At 43.0% G+C, this 22081-nt stretch overlaps 1 protein-coding gene across 8 annotated transcripts in view; it reads right to left on the minus strand.

Moving 5' to 3' along the window:
- lrrc31 (leucine rich repeat containing 31) overlaps nt 1-22081 on the minus strand; it is a 300889-nt gene that overhangs the window by 121954 nt on the left and 156854 nt on the right. For 6 of the 8 annotated variants that reach the window (XR_012098467.1, XM_073041760.1, XM_073041761.1 and 3 more), the window contains 3 exons: nt 18061-18228; nt 17736-17903; nt 1958-2125 (listed from right to left, as the gene is read on the minus strand). Coding sequence is in view for 7 of the 8 variants with exons in the window: in XM_073041760.1 (XP_072897861.1) it covers nt 1958-2125; nt 17736-17903; nt 18061-18228 (504 nt within the window). In the remaining variant the exon portion in view is untranslated. The remainder of the gene's footprint in view (nt 1-1957; nt 2126-17735; nt 17904-18060; nt 18229-22081) is intronic. The other 2 variants (XM_073041766.1, XM_073041764.1) reach the window with 1 other exon arrangement.

A 22081-nucleotide genomic window follows, 5' to 3' on the forward strand; every position in this document is an offset into this window, starting at 1 on the left:
GCAGCCCAGCCTTTGTTTTGTTGGTTTTTTTTCCAAGAGAAAGTTAGATAGAGCTCTTAAAGATAGCGGAGTCAAGGGATATGGGGAGAAGGTAGGAATGGGGTACTAATTGCGGTTGATCAGCCACGATCAGTGAATGGCGGTGCTGGCTTGAAGGGCTTAATGGCCTACTCCTGCACCTATTGTCTATTTTTTTCATTGTTTCTTTTAGTGTTGGGGGGATTTTTTTCTTTTTCTTTTTTTCTCCTTTTTGTAAAATTCTTTTGAATCTTCTTCATGTTCTGTTATTAGGAGATTGGGAGGCTCAAATTACATATGTTACTCAGAGTCTGTGTCTGTATACGTTAACCGTTACTAATGTAATCCCGATCTCTTTATATCATTATCATTGTTATGTATATCGATTCAAAATTTAATAAAAAAGATTGAGAAAGTTGTCAGGTGTGTTCGGTGTGATTGAGGAAGTACCATTCCCACACCAGACAGTGATACAGCCCATTCTTCCAATTTGTCTAAGTCCTGCTGCAGCCTCATTGCTTTTTTTTAGCATGACTTACCCCTCCACCTATCTTAATATCATCCACAAAGTTTTCCACAAAGCCATTAATTCCATTATCTAAATAACTCACAAACAATGTGAAAAGTAGTGGTCCCAATACTGATCCCTGAGCAACACCACTAGTCACCAGCAGACAACCAGAAAAGGCTCCTTTTATTCTCACCCACTACCTCCTGCCTGTCAGCCATTCCTCTATCCATGCCAGTATCTTTCCTGTAACACCATAGGATTTTATCTTGTTAGGTAGCTTCATGTGTGGCACCTAATCAAACACCTTCTGAAAATCCAAGTAAATGACATCCACTGCTTCTCCTTTGTCCACCCTGCTTGATGTGTTGTACTTTGGGAGAACAAACTAGGGCAGGACTTAAACGGTGAGCAGTAGGGCACTGAGGAGTGCAGGAGAACAGAGGGATCTGGGAATACATAAGAACTTAAGAAATAGGAGCAGGAGTCAGCCATCTGGCCTGTCAAGGCTGCTCCACCATTCAATGATATCATGGCTGATCTGGCCATGGACTCACTTCCACCTATCTGCCTTTTCCCCAAAACCTTTAATCCCCCTGTAATGCAAAATTCTATCCAACATTGTCTTAAATATATTTACTGAAGTGACCTCCTTTGCTTCATTGGGCAGAGAATTCCACAGATTCACCACTCTCTGGGAAAAGCAGTTCCTCCTCATCTCCACCCTAAATCTACTCCCCCAAATCTTAAGGCTTTGTCCCTTAGTTCTAGCCTCACCTACCAGTGGAAACAACTTTCCTGCCTCTATCTTATCTACCCCTTTATTAATTTTATGTGTCTCTATAAGATTTCTCCTCATTCTTTTGAATTCCAGCAAATATATCCCCAGGCGACTCAATCTCTCCTCATAGCCTAACCTCATCTTTGGAATCAACCTGGAAAACATTCTCTGCAATACCACCAAAGCCAGTACATCCTTCCTCAAGTAAGGAGACCAGAACTGCATGCAGTAGTCCAGATGCAGCCTCACCAGTATCCTGTACAGTTGCAGCATAACCTTCCTGCTTTTAAATTCAATCCCTTTTTCAATGAAGGCCAACATTCCATTTGCCTTCTTGATAGCCTGTTGCACCTGCAAATCAACCTTTCATGATTCATACAGATCCATAATTTCTTTAAAGTCACATCACAGGTAGACATGGTCATAAAGAAAGCTTTTGGCCTATTAACTTTCATAAATCAATGTACTGAGTACAGAAGTTAGATGTTATGGTGAGGCCTAATTTGGATAAAATGAGTATGGGGAGATAAGGTACAGGTGCAGGTTGATGGGACTAGGCAGAGTAATAGTTCAGTGTGGGCTAGATGGGCCAAAGGGCCTGTTTCTGTCCTCCATGACTCCATATCATCACTCCATCAGAGAGAACTTACCCAAGTCTTGTATGTTCTCTTGTGTTAAGCCACAGTTGCTTAACTTTAACACTTGGAGATGTGGAACACACCTCAGTTCTTGAAATAAACCTGCTAAACCACATCCAACATGTTTATTCATGGAAAGGTCCAGAATTTCCAAATTTGTGATTACGGATAAAGTTTTCCCTTCAAAATAGATTAGAAAAAAAATCAAGTTAGTGCACAGCATGCATTCACTGCATGGTTCCAATTATAATACATTTTCTGTTTTAACTGAACAACAATGGTGGCTGTTAAGTTTTGTTCTAAGTTAAATCAGGCATGACCAGGCTGAAACAATGTGTCTGCCAGGACTGACCTACCCTGGACCTTGGCTCCTCATGGCTGGGTTCCTTTCGCTGGAGGTTGTGGAGGGGTGAGCACCAGAAGAACATAAGACCCAGGAGCAGAATTAAGCCATTTGGCCCACTGAGACTGCACTGCCATTCAATCATGGTTGATCTTTTATCGCCTCCTCAGCCCCACTCCCCAGCCTTCTCCCAATAATCAATTAAGAATCTATCAAGCTCTGCCTTAAATACACCCAACAACCTGGCCTCCAAACCTGCCTGTGATAATAAATTTGACAAATTCACCACCCTCTGGCTAAAGAAATTTCTCTGCATCTCTGTTTTAAATGGATGCCCCTCTATCCTAAGGGTGTGCCCTCTTGTCCTATACTCCCTCATCATGGGAAACATCCTTTCCACATCTACTCTGTCTAGGCCTTTCAACATTCTAAAGATTTCAGTGAGATATCCCTCATCCTTCTAAATTCCAGTGAGTACAGACCCAGAGCCATCAAACGCTCCTTGTATGATAACCCTTTCATTCCCAGAATCATCCTTGTGAACCGCCTCTGGACCCTCTCCAATGCCAGCCCATCTTTTCTAAGATGAGGAGCCCAAAACTGTTCACAATACTCAAGGTGAGGCCTTATAAAGCCTCAGCATCACATCCTTGCTCTTGTATTCTAGACATTTTGAAATGAATGCTAACATGGTATTTGCCTTCCTCACCACTGACTCAACCTGGAAGTTCACCTTTAGGGTGTTCTGCACAAGAACTCCCAAGTCCCTTTGCATCTCAGATTTTTGGATTTTCTTCCCATTTAAAAATGGTCTGCATATTTATTTCTACTACCAAAGTACATAACCGTGCATTTTCCAACAGTATACAGTATTTCATTTGCAACTTTCTTGCCCTTTCTAACCATTCTAAGTCCTTCTTCAGCCTACCTGTTTCCTCAACACTACCTGCCCCTCCACCAATCTTCGTATCATCTGCAAACTTGATAACAAACCAATCTATTGCACCAACCAAATCATTGATATACAGCATAAAAAGCAGTCCCAACACCAAACCCTGCGGAACACCACTAGTCATTGGCAGCCAACAAGACAAAGATCCTTTTATTCCCACTTACTGCCTCCTACCAGTCAATGTGCTAACCATGTTAGTAACTTTCATGTAATATCATGGGCTCTTAACTTGGCATGTTAAAGGCCTTCTAAAAGTCCAAATATACAACATCCACTACTTCCCCTTTATCTGTCCTCAAAAAGAATTCCAATAGGCTCGTCAGGCAAGATTTCCTTCAGGAAACTTATTTCTTTCTTCACCTATTTCCTGGTGTTCACCTGGCGGAGAATCTCACCTGGTCCCTCAACACCAGCTCCATAGCAAAGAAAGCCCAGCAGCATCTCTACTTTCTGAAAAGGCTGAGGAAAGTCCATCTCCCACCCCCCATCCTCATCACATTCTACAGGGGTTGTATCGAGAGCATCCTGAACAGCTGCATCACTGCCCGGTATGGAAATTGCACCATCTCAGATCGCTAGACCTTGCAGCGGATAGTGAGGTCAGCTGAGAAGATCATCGGGGTCTCTCTTCCCGTCCTTATGGACATTTACACTACACACTGCATCTGTAAGGCAAACAGCATTATGAAGGACCCCACGCACCCTTCATACAAACTCTTCTCTCTCCTGCCATCTGGGAAAAGGCACCAAAGCATTCAGCTCTCATGACCAGACTATGTAACAGTTTCTTCTCCCAAGCCATCAGACTCCTCAATACCCAGAGTCTGGACTGACACCAACTTACTGCCCTCTACTGTGCCTATTGTCTTGTTTATTATTTATTGTAATGCCTGCACTGTTTTGTGCACTTTATGCAGTCCTAGGTAGGTCTGTGTTCTAGTGCAGTTTTCTCTGTGTTGTTATCATGTAGTTTAGTGTAGTTTTTGTACTGTTTCATGTAGTACCATGGTCCTGAAAAATGGTGTCTCGTATTTACTGTACCTGCAGTTATGGTTGAAATGACAATAAAAAGTGACTTGACTTGACTGTCCTGTGTCACTCCATCATCTTGTCCTTAACAATTGACTCTTACATCTTCCCAACCAGGTCAGGCTCCTAGTCTATAATTTCCTTTCTGCTGCTTTCCTCCTTTCTTAGAGTGGAGTGACATTTGCCACTTCTCATCCTATCGATATCCCGCTGTAACCTGACAACCCTCCAGGCTATCCAGAACACCCCAACCTTTGTGTCATCAGCAAATTTAGTAACCCACCCTTCTACTTCTTCATCCAGGTTATTTATAAAAATCACAAAAGGAGGGGTCCCAGAACAGATCCCTGCAGAACACCACTGGTCACCGACCTCCATGCAGAATATGAACCATCTACACACCCCCTTTGCCTTCTGTGGGCAAACCAATTCTGGATCCACAAAGCAAGGTCTCCTTGGATCCCATGCCTCCTTACTTTCTGAAGAAGCCTTGCATGGGGAACCTTAACAAATGCCTTACTGAAATCCATATACACTACATCCACTGGTCTACCTTCATCAATAATTTTTACATCCTCAAAGAATTCAATCAGGCTCGTAAGGCACGACTTACCCTTGACAAAGCCATGCTGACTGTTCTTAATCAGATTATGTCACTCCAAATCCTCATAAATCCTGCCTCTCAGGATCTTCTCCAACATCTTTCCCACATCTGAAGTAAGTCTCACTGGTCTATAATTTCTTGGGCTTACTCTACTCCCTTTCTTGAACAAGGGAACAACATTTGCAATCATCCAATCCGGTAATTTTCCCGTCCCTATTGAAGATGCAAAGATCATTGCCAGAAGCACATCACTCTCCTCCCTTGCCTCCCACAGTAGCCTGGGGTACATCTCATCCGTTCCCGAAGACTTATCCAACAATGCTTTTCAAAAGCTCCAGCACATCCTCTTTCTTAATGTCTATATGCTCAAGCATTTCAGTCCGCTGTAAGTCATCCCACAATTACCAAGGTCCTTTTCCTTGGTGAATTTGACCTGGGTGACCTACATACCCTTAAGTCTTTCAGCTTTTTGAGTACCTTCACCCTTGTAATTGCATTCACTTCTCCTAGTGTCTTCCACAGTGAAGACTGATGCAATACACTCATTTAGTTCATCAGCCATCTCCTTGTCCCCTGATATCATTTCTCCAGCATCATTTTCTAGTGGTCCTATATCCACTCTCATCTCCCTTTTTTTAAAAATACTTGAAAAAGCTTTTACTATCCACTTTTTTATAGCTTGCTAGCTTGCTTTCATATTACATCTTTTCCTTTCTGATGATTCTTTTAGTTACTCTCTGTAGGTTTTTTAAAGCTTCCCAATCCTCTACCTTCCTGAAAATTTTTGCTTTGTTGTATGCCCTCTCTTTTGTTTTTACATTAGCTTTGACTTCCCTTGTCAGTCACGGTTGTACTATTTTGTCATTCGAGTATTTCTTTGTTTTTGGAATACATCTGCCCAGCACCTTCCTCATTTATCCCAGAAACTCACACCATTGTTGTTTTGCTGTCATCCCTACCAGCATCTCCTTCCAATTTTACAATTCTACCGCCAGGACTTAAGAACTTTTTAAAAGCTATTATTAATGCTTTTTGAGATAGTGATTTAGATGTATATCATATTTTTTTACTGAGTTAAGTATTGTATGTAATTAGTTTTGCTACAACAAGTGTATGGGACATTGGAAAAAAGTTGAATTTCCCCATGGGGATGAATAAAGTATCTATCTATCTATCTATCAATTTACTTTGGTCAACTCCTTTCTCATACCACTGTAATTTCCCTTACTCCAATGAAGTACTGCTACGTTAGTCTTTACTTTCCAGTAGAACTCAATCATATGGTGATCAATGCCTCATAAGGTTCTTTTATCTAATCGTCTCCAGTTCATAACTCCCAATCCAGTATAGCTGCTCCCCTAGTAGCTCAATGACAAACTGCTCTAAAAAGCCATCTTCCTAGTCATTCAACAAACTCACTCTCTTGTGATTAATTTCCACCCTGATTTTCCCAATTGACCTGAGTGTTAAAATCTCTATTGACTATCATAACATTGCCCTTTTGATTCGCCTTTTCCATTTCCTGTTGTAACCTGTGGTCCACATCCGAGCTACTGTACATAACTATCATCAGGCTCCTTTTACCTTTGCAGTTTTCTAACTCAACCCACAAAGATATCACATCACTTATTTGATGCCATTATTTTACCAGCTGAGCCACACCACCCCCTCTGCCTACCTTCCTATCCCCCCAATACAACGAATAACCTTAGACATTCAGCTCCCAGCTACAACCATCCTTCAGCCATGATTCAGTGATGGCCACAACATCATACCCGACAATCTGTAATAGTGCAACAAGATCATCCACCTTATTTCTTATACTCCGTGCATTGAGATATAACACTTTGAGTACTGTTGGCCCTTCTTATCCGCGAGTTCCGCATGCACAAATTCAACCAACCACGAAACGAGAAAATCCGGAAGTGCTCTTCCAGCACTTATTGTTCGAGTATGTACAGACTTTTCTTTCTTGTCATTATTCCCTAAACAATGCAGTATAACAACTATTTTACATAGCATTTACATTGTACTAGGTATTATAAGTAATCTAGAGATGATTTAAAGTATACAGGAGGATATGCGTAGGCTATCATGGATCGGGATCGGAAAAAAATCGGAAATTCTCTTACCAAGTAAGTCCGAAGAAGTACATCCGGTGTTATTTGGCGTCAGTTAGTCAGATGTTTGTCTTAGTATATAGTATATATTTTACCTTTCTATGCAAATAAAACACTTAAGAACGTATGTCTCAGCGCCGGGCTTGGGAACAAAAGTTCCTGCGTTTGATCCAATGGCAGTCGCTCCCAAGCACGTTCTCCATCCATGCCTGGTTGATGTGGAGGATCAAAAACCCAAAACCCAATAATTAAACCACTGCAACACGTACAACACGCTGGAGGAACTCAGCAGGTCGGGCAGCATCCGTGGACGCGATGTAATGATGCAGCTCTATAAAACTCTAGTTAGGCCACACTTGGAGTACTGTGTCCAGTTCTGGTCGCCTCACTATAGGAAGGATGTGGAAGCATTGGAAAGGGTACAGAGGAGATTTACCAGGATGCTGCCTGGTTTAGAGAGTATGGATTATGATCAGAGATTAAGGGAGCTAGGGCTTTACTCTTTGGAGAGAAGGAGGATGAGAGGAGACATGATAGAGGTGTACAAGATATTAAGAGGAATAGACAGAGTGGACAGCCAGTGCCTCTTCCCCAGGGCACCACTGCTCAGTACAAGAGGATATGGCTTTAAGTTAAAGGGAGGGAAGTTCAAGGGGGATATTAGAGGAAGGTTTTTCACTCAGATAGTGGTTGGTGCGTGGAATGCACTGCCTGAGTCAGTGGTAGAGGCGGACACACTAGTGAAATTTAAGAAACTACTAGACAAGTATATGGAGGAATTTAAGGTGGGGGTTATATGTGAGGCAGTATTTGAGGGCCAGCACAACATTGTGGGCCAAAGGGCCTGTAATGTGCTGTACTATTCTATGTTATGAAGAAATAAAAGAACCTTTAGGGTGTTCTGCACAAGGACTCCCAAGTTCCACTGCATCTCAGATTCCTGGATTTTCTCCCCGTTTAGAAAACAGCCCACACATTTATTTCTCTTACCAAAGTGCACGACCATGCATTTTCCAACATTGTATTCTATTTGCCACATTCTTGCCCATTCTCCTAATCTGTCCAAATCCTTCTGCATCCTACCTGTTTCCTCAACACTACCTGCCCCTCCAATCTTCATACCATCTGCAAACTTGATAACAAAGCCATCTATTCCATCATCTAAATCATTTATATACAGTATAAAAAGGAGTGATCCCAACACCGACTTCTGCAGAACACCACTAGTCACTGGCAGCCAACCAGACAGGATTCTTTTATTCCCACTCGCATCCTCCTACCAATCAGCCAATGCTCTAACCCTGTTAGTAACTTTCCAGTAATACCGTGGACTATTAACTGAGTAAGCAGCTTCATGTGTGGCACCTAATCAAAGGCCTTTTGAAAGTGCAACATCCACTACACCCCCTTTATTTATCCTACTTGTAATCTCCTCAAAGAATTCCAACAAGTTCGTCAGGCACGATTTTCCCTTAAGGAAACTATGCTGACTTTGTACTATCTTCTCCTGTGTCACCAAATACACCATCACCTCATCCTTAACCATTGATTCTAACATCTTCCCAACCGCTGAGGTCAGGCTAACTGGTCTGTAATTTCCTTTCTGCTGCCTTCCTCCTTTCTTAAAGAGTGGAGTGACATTTGCAATTTTCTAGTCCTCTGGCTCCATGCCAGAGTCCAATGATTTTTGAAAGATGATTTCTAATGCCACCACAATCTCTATAACGCTACCTCTTTCAGAAGCCTAGGGCTACAGCTATGAAGATCCCTGCTGCACCTAATGACCTTGTGATCTCTGTCTCAGAGGCTGTTAGGCTGTCATTAAAGAGAGTGAACCCTCGCAAGGTGGAAGGTCCCAATGGAGTACCTGGTAGGCGTCTGAAAACTTGTGCCAACCAATTGGTGGAAGTATTCAAGGACATTTTCAACCTCTCACTGCCATGGGCAGAAGTTTCCACTTGCTTCAAAAAGACAAGAATTATGAGGTTGGTCATGACTAGACTGAACTCCTGCCTCAGCAAGGACCTGGACCCATTGCAATTTGCCTATCACCACATTGAGTCAATAGCAGATGCAGTCTCAATGGCTCTTCACATGGCTTTAGACCACCTGGACAACACAAACACCTATGTCAGGATACTGTTCATTGACTATAGCTCAGCATTTAATACCATCATTCCCACAATCCTGATTGAGAAGTTGCAGAACGTAGGCCTCTGTACCTCCCTCTGCAATTGGATCCTCAACTTCCTAACTGGAAAACCACAATCTGACGATCAACACTGGTGCACCTCAGGTGTGTGTGGTTAGTACACTGTTCTACTCTCTCTATACCCACAACTGTGTGGCCAGGCATAGCTCAAATAGCATCTATAACTATAAATTTGTTGACCATTGTTGGTAGAATCTCAGGTGGTGATCAGAGAGCATACAGGAGTGAGATATGCCAACCAGTGGAGTGGTATCACAGCAACAACCTGGCACTCAACGTCAGTAAGACGAAAGAGTGGATTGTAGCCTTCTGAAAGGGTAAGACGAAGGAACACGTACCAATCCTCAGAAGGATCAGAAGTGGAGAGAGTGAGCAGTTCCAAGTTCCTGGGTGTCAAATCTTGGAGGCTCTAACCTGGTCTAAACATATCAATACAGTTGTAAAGAAGGCAAGACAGAGGCTATACTTCATTAGGAGTTTGAAGAGATTTTGAATGTCAACAAAAACACTCAACAACTGAGACATGGAGAGCGTTATGACAGGCTGCATCACTGTCTGATATGAAGGTGGGGGGGGGGGGGCTACTGCACAGGACTGAAAGAAGCAGCAGAGGGTTATAAATTTAATCGGCTCCATCTTGGGTAATAGACTACAAAGTACCCAGCACATCTTCAAGGAGCAGTGTCTCAGAAAGGCAGCGTCCATTATTAAGTACCTCCAACACACAGAGCATGCACTTTTCTCACTGTTACCATCTGGTAGGAGGTACAGAAGCCTGAAGGCACGCACTCAGCAATTCAGGAACAGCTTCTTCCCCTCTGCCATCTGATTCCTCAATGGAGATTGAACCCTTGGACACTACCTTACCTTTTTAATCTATAGTATTTCTGTTTAATGCACGATTTTAATCTATTCAATATACATATACTGTAATTGATTTACTTATTATAACCATATAACAATTACAGCACAGAAATAGACCAACTCAGCCCTTCTAGTCCATGCTGAACGCTTACTCTCACTTAGTCCCACTGACCCGCACTCAGCCCATAACCCTCCATTCCTTTCCTGTCCATATACCTATCCCATTTTACTTTAAATGACAATACCAAACCTGCCTCTACCACTTCTACTGGAAGTTCGTTCCACACAGCTACCACTCTCTGAGTAAAGAAATTCCCCCTCGTGTTACCCTTAAACTTTTGCCCCCAACTCTCAAATCATGTCCCCTTGTTTGAATCTCCCCTACTCTCAATGGAAAAAGCTTATCCACGTCAACGCTTATCTACTCCCCTCATAATTATAAATACCTCTATCAAGTCCCCCCTCAACCTTCTACACTCCAAAGAATAAAAGCCTAACTTGTTCAACTTTTTCCTGTAACTTAGGTGCTGAAACTCAGGCAACATTCTAGTAAATCTTCTCTGTACTCTCTCTATTTTGCTGACATCTTTCCTATAATTCGGTGACCAGAACTGTACACAATTCTCCAAATTCGGCCTTACCAATGCCTTGTACAATTTTAACATTACATCCCAACTCCTATACTCAATGCTCTGATTTATAAAGGCCAGCATACCAAAAGCTTTCTTCACCACCCTATCCACATGAGATTCCACTTTCAGGGAACTATGCACCATTATTCCTAGATCACTCTGTTCTACTGCATTCCTCAATGCCCTACTATTTACCATGTATGTCCTATTTGGATTATTCCTACCAAATTGTAGCACATCACACTTATCAGCATTAAACTCCATCTGCCATCTTTCAGCCCACTCTTCTAACTGGCCTAAATCTCTCTGCAAACTTTGAAAACCTACTTCATTATCCACAACGCCACCTATTTTAGTATCATCTGCATACTTACTAATCCAATTTACCACCCCATCATCCAGATCACTAATGTATATGACAAACAACATTGGACCCAGTGCTGTTCCCTGAGGCACACCACTAGTCACCAGCCTCCAACCTGACAAACAGTTATCCACCACTACTCATGTGACATCTCCCATCCAGCCACTGTTGAATCCATTTTACTACTTCAATATTAATACCTAACGATCGAACATTCCTAACTAACCTTCCGTGTGGAACCTGGTCAAAGGCCTTACTGAAGTCCACATAGACAACATCCACTGCTTTAACCTTCTCAACTTTCCTAGTAACCTCTTCAAAAAATTCAATAAGATTTGTCAAACATGACATTGCTGCAAAAAACTATCCTGCATACATTTTACAAACTCAAAACCATCCAGCCCTTTTACAGAATGGGCTTCCCAGTCTATGTGTGGAAAATTAAATTCTCCCACTATCACCACCTTGTGCTTACTACAAATATCTGCCATCTCCCTACAAATTTGCTCCTCCAATTCTCGCTCCCCATTAGGTGGTCTATAATACAGCCCTATAAATGTTACTACACCTTTCCCATTTCTCAATTCCACCCAAATAGGCTCCCTAGGCAAGCCCTCTAATCTATCCTGCCAAAGCACTGCTGTAATATTTTCTCGGACAAGCAATGCAACACCTCACCCTCTTGCCCCTCTGATTCGATCACACCTGAAGCAATGAAATCCAGGAATATTTAGTTGCCAATCACACCCCTCCTGCAACCATGTTTTACTAATAGCTACAACATCATATTTCCAGGTATCAATCCATGCTCTAAGCTCATCCACCTTTCTTACAATGCTCCTAGCATTAAAATAGATGCATTTAAGAAACCCTCCACATCTTACTCTCTGTTTATCCCTAACAGTGCAAACAACTTTATTATCTTTTTCTTCCTTCTCCCCTACATCTTCGGTCTGAGCGCTCCCCATCTCTATCACCTGCCTATCCTCCCTCACATACTGTCTACTAGCTTTCTCTATTTATGAACTAACCTCTTCTCTCCTAGTCTCTTCAATTTGATTCCCACCACCCCCCCCAACCATTCGTTTAAAGTCTCCTCAGTATCTAGTTTAAAGTCTCCCCAGTCTCTTTGATGATGGATGCTACTTTTCTATAGCAACGTTTCATGTAGATGTTGGGAGGGTTTTGGAACCTTGTCAAAGGCCTTAATGAAGTCCATATAGCCTACAACCACTGCTTTACCCTCGTCAACTTTCCTAGTAACTTCTTCAAAAAAATTCAATAAGATCTGTCAAAAATGACCTTCCACACACAAATCCATGTTGACTGCTCCTAATCAGACCCTGTCTATCCAGATAATAACATATACCATCTCTAAGAATTCTTTCCATTAAATTGCCCACCACTGACGTCAAACTTACAGGCCTATAATTGCTAGGTTTACTCTTAGAACCCTTTTTAAACAATGGAACCACATGAGCAATACGCCAATCCTCCAGCACCATCCCCGTTACTAATGACATTTGAAATATTTCTGTCAGAGTCCCTGCTATTTCTACACTAAGGTCCTAGGGATTATCTTGTCAGGACCCGAAGACTTATCCACTTTTATATTCCTTAAAAGTGCCAGTACTTCCTCTTCTTTAATCATCATAGTTTCCAGAACTTCCCTACTTGTTTCCCTTACCTTACACCATTCAATATCCTCCTCCTTAGTGAATACCGAAGAAAAGAAATTGTTCAAAATCTCCCCCATCTCTTTTGGTTCCACACATAGCTGTCGACTCTGATTCTCTAAGGGACCAATTTTATCCCTCACTATCCTTCTGCTCTTAATATAACTGTGGAAACCCTTTGGATTTATTTTCACCTTACTTGCCAAAGCAACCTCGTATCTTCTTGCAGCTTTTCTAATTTCTTTAAGATTCTTTTTACATTCTTTATATTCCTGGAGCATCTCATTTACTCCATGCTGCCTGTATTTATTGTAGATATCTCTCTTTTTCTGAACCAAGTTTCCAATATCCCCTGAAAACCATGGCTCTCTCAAACTTTTAACCTTTCCTTTTAACCTATCAGGAACATAGAGATCCTGCACCCTCAAAATTTCACCTTTAAATGACCTCCATTTCTCTATTACATCCTTCCCATAAAACAACTTTGTCACATGGTGCGAGCAGAATCATCTGCAGCTTAATGTGAAAAAAACTAAGGAGCTGGCGGTGGACCTGAGGAGGGCTAAGGCACCGGTGACACCTGTTTCCATCCAAGGGGTCAGTGTGGACATAATGGAGGATTACAAACACCTGGGGATATGAATAGACAATAAACTGGACTGGTCAAAGAACACTGAGGCTGTCTACAAGAAGGGTCAGAGCCGTCTCTATTTCCTGAGGAGACTGAGGTCCTTTAACATCTGTCAGATGATGCTGAGGATGTTTTGTGGTGGCCAGTGCTATCATGTTTGCTGTTGTGTGCTGGGGCAGCAGGCAGAGGGTAGCGGACACCAACAGAATCAACAAACTCATTCGTAAGGCCAGTGATGTTGTGGGGGTGGAACTGGACTCTGACGGTGGTGTCTGAAAAGAGAATGCTGTCCAGGTTGCATGCCATCCTGGACAATGTCTCCCATCCACTCCATAATGTACTGGTTAGGCACAGGAGTACATTCAGCCAGAGACTCATTCCACCGAGATGTAACACTGAGCGTCACAGGAAGTCATTCCTACCTGTGGCCATCAAACTTTAGGAAGGTGGGACCTGTACAGATTAGATGGGTTGCACCTGAACTTGAGGGGGAGCAATATCCTTGCAGGTAGGTTTATTAGCATGGTTCGGGAGGGTTTAAACTAATTTGCAAGGGGGATGGGACCCAGAGCGATAGAGCAGTGAAAGAAGTGCATGGAGTAAAGCCAGATGTAACATATAGAGAGGCTTTGATGAAAAAGAAGCAGAATAAAGGGTATAAAGGTAGTAAGGTACAAGGGCTAAAGTGTGTGTGCTTCAACGCAAGAAGCATCAGGAACAAAGGTGATGAACTGAGAGCTTGGATTCATACATGGAATTATGATGTAGTGGCCATTATGGAGACTTGGCTGGCACCAGGGCAGGAATGGATTCTCAATATTCCTGGATTTCAGTGCTTTAAAAGGGATGGGGGGGGGGGGGGAAGTGGAGGAGGGGTGGCATTACTAGTCAGGGATACTCTTTTGAGTCAGTATGGGTAGAAGTCAGGAACAGGAAGGGAGCAGTTACTCTACAGGGGGTATTCTATAGGCCCCCTGGTAGCAGCAGAGATACCGAGGAGCAGATTGGGAGGCAGATTTTAGAAAGGTGCAAAAATAACAGGGTTGTTATCATGGGTGACTTTAACTTCCCTAATATTGATTGGCACTTGTTTAGTTCCAAGGGTTTAGATGGGGCAGAGTTTGTTAAGTGTGTCCAGGATGGATTCCTGTCACAGTATGTTGACAGGCCAACTAGGGGGAATGCCAAACTAGATCCAGTATTAAGTAACGAACCGGGTCAGGTCACAGATCTGTCAGTGGGTGAGCATCTGGGGGACAGTGATCACCGCTCCCTGAACTTTAGCATTATCATGGAAAAGGATAGAATCAGAGAGGACAGGAAAATTTTTAATTGGGGAAGGGCAAATTATGAGGCTATAAGGCTTTACCTTGCGGGTGTGAATTGGGATGATGTTTTCGTAGGGAAATGTACTATGGACATGTGGTCGATGTTTAAGGATCTCTTGCAGGATGTTAGGGATAAATTTGTCCCGGTGAAGAAGATAAAGAATGGTAGGATGAAGGAACCATGGGTGACAAGTGAAGTGGAAAATCTAGTCAGGTGGAAGAAGGCAGCATACATGAGGTTTAGGAAGCAAGGATCAGATGGGTCTATTGAGGAATATAAGGTAACAAGAAAGGAGCTTAAGAAGGGGCTGAGAAGAGCAAGAAGGGGGCATGAGAAGGCCTTGGCAAGTAGGGTAAAGGAAAACCCCAAGGGTTTTTGAGGAGGTGACCAGGCATATAGATGAGGGTAGTGCAGTGGATGTGATCTACATGGATTTTAGTAAGGCATTTGACAAGGTTCCACATGGTAGTCTTATTCAGGAAGTCAGAAGGCATGGGATCCAGGGAAGTTTGGCCAAACTCAGAATGGCGGTGCATGCTCGAAGGGCCGAATGGTCTACTTCTGCACCTATTGTCTATTGTCAATAACAGTCTCTTAAACTTCACTAGTGTATCTGCCTCCACCACTGACTTAGGCAGTGCATTCCACGCACCAACCACTCTCTGAGTGAAAAACCTTCCTCTAATATCCCCCTTGAACTTCCCTCCCTTCAACTTAAAGCCATGTCCTCTTGTAGTTTGGCCAGGTGGATTCAGAATTGGCTTGCCTGCAGAAGGCAGAGGGTCATGGTGGAGGGAGTACATTCAGATTGGAGGGTTGTGACGAGTGGTGTCCCACAAGGATCTGTTCTGGGACCTCTACTTTTCGTGATTTTTATTAACGACCTGGATGTGGGGGTAGAAGGGGGGGGTTGGCAAGTTTGCAGACGACACAAAGGTTGGTGGTGTTGTAGATAGTGTAGAGGATTGTTGAAGATTGCAGAGAGACATTGATAAGATGCAGAAGTGGGCTGAGAAGTGGCAGATGGAGTTCAACCTGGAGAAATGTGACGTGGTACACTTTGGAAGGACAAACTCCAAGGCAGAGTACGAAGTAAATGGCAGGATACTTGGTAGTGTGGAGGAGCAGAGGGATCTGGGGGTACATGTCCACAGATCCCTGAAAGTTGCCTCACAGGTAGATAGGGTAGTTAAGAAAGCTTATGGGGTGTTAGCTTTCATAAGTCGAGGGACAGAGTTTAAGAGACACGATGCAATGATGCAGCTCTATAAAACTCTAGTTAGGCCACACTTGGAGTACTGTGTCCAGTTCTGGTCGCCTCACTATAGGAAGGATGTGGAAGCATTGGAAAGGGTACAGAGGAGATTTACCAGGATGCTGCCTGGTTTAGAGAGTATGGATTATGATCAGAGATTAAGGGAGCTAGGGCTTTGCTCTTTGGAGAGAAGGAGGATGAGAGGAGACATGATAGAGGTGTACAAGATATTAAGAGGAATAGACAGAGTGGACAGCCAGTGCCTCTTCCCCAGGGCACCACTGCTCAGTACAAGAGGACATGGCTTTAAGTTAAAGGGAGGGAAGTTCAAGGGGGGTTTTAGAGGAAGGTTTTTCACTCAGAGAGTGGTTGGTGCGTGGAATGCACTGCCTGAGTCAGTGGTGGAGGCATATACACTAGTGAAGTTTAAGAGACTGTTATAGACAATAGGTGCAGAAGTAGACCATTCAGCCCTTCGAGCCTGCACCGCCATTCTGAGATCATGGCTGATCATCTACTATCAATACCCAGTTCCTGCTTTGTCCCCATATCCCTTGATTCCCCTATCCATAAGATACCTATCTAGCTCCTTCTTGAAAGCATCCAGAGAATTGGCCTCCACTGCCTTCTGAGGCAGTGCATTCCACACCCCCACAACTCTCTGGGAGAAGAAGTTTTTCCTTAACTCTGTCCTAAATAACCTACCCCTTATTCTTAAACCATGCCCTCTGGTACTGGACTCTCCCAGCATCTGGAACATATTTCCTGCCTCTATCTTGTCCAATCCCTTAATAATCTTATATGTTGCAATCAGATCCCCTCTCAATCTCCTTAATTCCAGCGTGTACAAGCCCAGTCTCTCTAACCTCTCTGCGTAAGACAGTCCAGACATCCCAGGAATTAACCTCGTGAATCTACGCTGCACTTCCTCTACAGCCAGGATGTCCTTCCTTAACCCTGGAGACCAAAACTGTACACTATACTCCAGGTGTGGTCTCACCAGGGCCCTGTACAACTGCAAAAGAATATCCTTGCTCTTGTACTTAATTCCCTTTGTAATAAAGGCCAACATTCCATTGGCCTTCTTCACTGCCTGCTGCACTTGCTCATACACCTTCAGTGACTGATGAACAAGGACTCCTAGATCTCTTTGTATTTCTCCCTTACCTAACTCTACACCATTCAGATAATAATCTGCCTTCCTGTTCTTACTCCCAAAGTGGATAACCTCACACTTATTCACATTAAACGTCATCTGCCAAATATCTGCCCACTCACCCAGCCTATCCAACTCACCCTGAATTCTCCTAACATCCTCATCACATGTCACACTGCCACCCAGCTTAGTATCATCAGCAAACTTGCTGATGTTATTCTCAATGTATATGGAGGAATTTAAGGTGGGGGGTTATATGGGAGGCAGGGTTTGAGGGTCGGCACAACATTGTGGGCCGAAGGACCTGTAATGTGCTGTGCTATTCTAAGTTCTATGTTAAAACAACAATTTTCATGTCATCCAAGTTAAAGATAGGTAATTTCATCCTGAACTTTGAAATGCCTTCTGAAATGGCTTAACATCCCACAAACCAAGGCCATTTAAACATGGCAGTAAATAAATGCCAAGAAAAAAAAACTATCCTTAAATTTGAATCACTTCCCGCTACGGAACTTCAAAAATATATACTTAGCTTGCTTTGACAGAGAGCATAATCAAGTCACGCACTTACCAAGACAAAAATTTTAAAAAATGATTACCAAGCTGTTATAAACAATTATTACCCAAGGCAATTCCATCTTCAGCTGTTAGATTACAATCCACTAGCTTTAGAATCTTCAGTGTAAAGCTTGGCTGGAGTTTCTGAGTAAAGAGTGAGAGGTTCCCTCCCAAGTCACAATTCCAGGATAAATCGATCTTTTCAATGTTAACCAAGAACTGGATGGATTCACCTGCAATGTAATTCCAAAATTAGCCTTATTCATCAGATGAGGGTTCACTCGTTTACTTCCACGCATGGGGAAACAGAAAAGAAAACTACATTTTCAAGCTTTTGCCAAAAGGCCAAAGTATAAAATTGCAAAAAAAATGTCAGCTAAGTGCACCTACCCAGTGAGGAGATGTCCAACGCAGAGAGGGCACAACTGGACAGCTCAAGCACCCTTAGCTGGGGTGTATGTTGCAAATGACTGTTTAGCAGTTTCAGAGCTCCACCAATCGATTCATTCCATGACAAGTCCAGCTCCTCCAAGGATGGAAAGTTTGGCAGTACAGCAGCTGTAAAGATCAAAGAATTGGATGGTGCTGCTCACAGAATGATGCCTTTTGGTCTATTTTGTCTGGCTTAATATGTTGAATGGGATTGGTGGGCAGAATGTTGAAACCCAAGTTGTTTGAGGCTGCATTTCAACATTCAGAATCAAATCCATAAGACAATAAGACATAGAAGCAGAATTAGGCCATTCAGCCCATCAAGTCTGCTCTGCTATTCTATCATGGCTGATCCGGGTTCCTGCTCAACCCCATATGCCTGCCTTCTCTCCATATCCTTTAATGCTCTGACCGATCAGGAAACGATCAACTTCCGCCTTAAATATACCCACTGACAAGGCATACACTGCAGTCTGTGGCACAGATTCAGTACATTCTGGCTAAAAAAAATTCCTCCTTACTTCTGTTCTAAAAGGTCACCTCTCAATTTTGAGGCTGTGTCTCTAGATCTGGATAACCCCACCATAGGAAACATCCTCTCCACATTCACAATATCTAGTCCTTTCAACATTCGGTAGGTTTCAATGAGATCCCCCCACATTCTTCTAAATTCCAGTGAATACAGGCCCAAAGCTATCAAACGCTCCTCATATGTTAAACCCTTCATTCCTGGAATCATTCTCACAAACCTTCCCTAGACTCTCTCCAATGACAACACATCCTGTTTAAGATATGGGGCCCAAACCATGGACAATACTCCAGCAAACCTCATGCACATCCTCTGATCTTGCAAAGTAAGCCTCACTTAAAGAAGATGTACATGGAGGCACAAGCAGGTCCTCAGATGTTTGGCATCCATTGTGGAGAAGCAAAGACTGAATAACAATTCTAAGTCCCATACGACTGGAAAAACAACAATCCTCTTTGTTGACAAGGACAGACAATGCCACTCACAGTGATACAGTTGGTGTCATGTATACAGAAGCCTGCTCGTGACTGGCACATCGCTGTTGACCTTGACAAAAGGCTAATATTTCCCCCAGAATTAGTCCCCATCACCCTCAGGCCAGATTTGGTCTTGAAGGCTGTAGCAATCTCAGAGCTCACAATGCCCTGGAAAGATGCAGTCGGCAAGGCGTATGAGCGGAGGCACAAGATATGCTGAGCTGGCCACAGGTGCTAAACACGTGGATGGAAGGCGCAGGTTTTCCCAGTAGAAGTTGGCTGTAGAGGATTTGTGGCTACTTCCATGGTCAGATTGCTAAAGGGGCTCACATTGCTGAACCCTCTGGTGATGTAGTGGGCTTAAGTTGACGAAACATCTAAGAAGGGGGTTCCCACATGATGACCCCTGGGAAGCATTTGTTACCCACCAAGATCCACCTCAAAATCTCTATGCTATGACCTGAGTTAGGATCTGCTTATCAAAGGGGTTGAAACTTCTAGTCCTATGAGCTCCAACAAGTGCACCCTAACGTATCCTATAACGCTTCAGCATTATCTCCTTGCTTTTATATTCTATTCCCCTTGAAATAAATGACAACACTGCATTTCCCTTCTTCAGAAGTTTTCTGATGACTCTGGCAGAGTTGGATGCATCAGCATGGGAGATGAGGCTGAGTACAGGGCTACGGTGGGGAACTTCGTCACATGGTGTGAGCAGAATCATCTGCAGCTTAATGTGAAAAAGACTAAGGAGCTGGTAGTGGACCTGAGGAGGGCCAAGGCACCGGTGACCCCTGTTTCCATCCAAGGGGTCAGTATGGACATGGTGGAGGATTACAAATACCTGGGGATACGAATTGACAATAAACTGGACTGGTCAAAGAACACTGAGGCTGTCTACAAGAAGGGTCAGTGCCCTCTCTACTTCCTAAGGAGACTGAGGTCCTTTAACATCTGCCGGACGATGCTGAGGATGTTCTACGAGGCTGTGGTGGCCAGTGCTATCATGTTTGCTGTTGTGTGCTGGGGCAGCAGGCTGAGGGTAGCAGACACCAACAGAATCAACAAACTCATTCGTAAGGCCAGTGATGTTGTGGGGGTGGAACTGGACTCTCTGACGGTGGTGTCTGAAAAGAGGATGCTGTCCAAGTTGCATGCCATCTTGGACAATGTCTCCCATCCACTCCATAATGTACTGGTTAGGCACAGGAGTACATTCAGCCAGAGACTCATTCCACTGAGATGCAACACTGAGCGTCACAGGAAGTCATTCCTGCCTGTGGCCATCAAACTTTACAACTCCTCCCTCGGAGTGTCAGACACCCTGAGCCAATAGGCTGGTCCTGGACTTATTTCCACTTGGCATAATTTACCTATTATTATTTAATTATTTATGATTTTATATTGCTATATGTCTACACTATTCTTGGTTGGTGCGACTGTAATGAAAACCAATTTCCCTCGGGATCAATAAAGTATGTCTGTCTGTCAACTTTCCTCGTAACCTCTTCAAAAAATTCAATAAGATTTGTCAAACATGACCTTCCACGCACAAATCCATGTTGACTGTTCCTAATCAGACCCTGTCTATCCAGATAATTATATATACCATCTCTAAGAATACTTTCCATTAATTTATCCACCACTACGTCAAACTTAGACAGGCCTGTAATTGCTAGGTTTACTCTTAGAATCCTTTTTAAACAATGGAACCACATGAGCAATACGCCAGTCCTCCGGCACCATCCCCATTTCTAATGACATTTGAAATATTTCTGTCAGAGCCCCTGCTATTTCTACACTAACCTCCCTCAAGGTCCCAGGGAATACCCTATCAGGACCCAGAGATTTATCCACTTTTAGATTCCTTAAAAGCGCCAGTACTTCCTCCTCTTTAATCATCATAGTTTCCATAACTTCCCTACTTGCTTCCCTTACCTTACACAATTCAATATCCTTCTCCTTAGTGAATATCGAAGAAATGAAATTGTTCAAAATCTCCCCAATCTCATTCGGCTCCACACATAGCTGTCCACTCTGATTCTCTAAGGAACCAATTTTATCCCTCACTATCCTTTTGCTATTAATATAACTGTAGAAACCCTTTGGATTTATTTTCACCTTACTTGCCTTACACCTTACACTATTCTTGGTTGGTGCGACTGTAACAAAACCCAATTTCCCTCGGGATCAATAAAGTATGTCTGTCTGTCTGCCAAAGCAACCTCATATCTTCTTTTAGCTTTTCTAATTTCTTTAACATTCTTCTTACATTCTTTATATTCCTCCAGCACCTCATTTGCCTATATTTATTATAGATATCTCGCTTTTTCCTAACCAAGTTTTCAATATCCCTTGAAAACCATGGCTCTCTTAAACTTTTAACCTTTCCTTTCAACCTAACAGGAACATAAAGATTCTGTACCTTCAAAATTTCACCTTTAAATGACCGCCATTTCTCTATTACATCCTTCCCACAAAACAAACAGTCCCAATCCACTCCTTCTAAATCCTTTCGCATCGCCTCAAAGTTAGCCTTTCTCCAATCAAAAATCTCAACCTTGGGTCTAGTCCTATCTTTCTCCATAATTAGATTGAAACTAATGACATTGTGATCACTAGACCTGAAGTGCTCCCCAACACTTACCTCCATCACCTGACCTATTTCATTCCCTAACAGAAGATCCAACACTGCCCCTTCTCTAGTTGGTACCTCTATGTATTGCTGCAAAAAACTATCCTGCACACATTTTACAAACTCCAAGCCATCCATCCCTTTTACAGTATGGGCTTCCCAGTCTATGTGTGGAAAATTAAAATCTCTCACAATCACAACCCTGTGCTTACTACAAATATCTGCTATCTCCTTGCAAATTTGCTCCTCCAATTCTCGCTCCCCATTAGGTGGTCTATAATACACCCCTTAAGTGTTGCTACAACCTTTCCCATTCCTCAATTCCATCCAAATATTCTC

This window comes from Hemitrygon akajei, chromosome 3, assembly GCF_048418815.1.
Source record: "Hemitrygon akajei chromosome 3, sHemAka1.3, whole genome shotgun sequence".
Lineage (NCBI taxonomy): Eukaryota > Metazoa > Chordata > Chondrichthyes > Myliobatiformes > Dasyatidae > Hemitrygon > Hemitrygon akajei.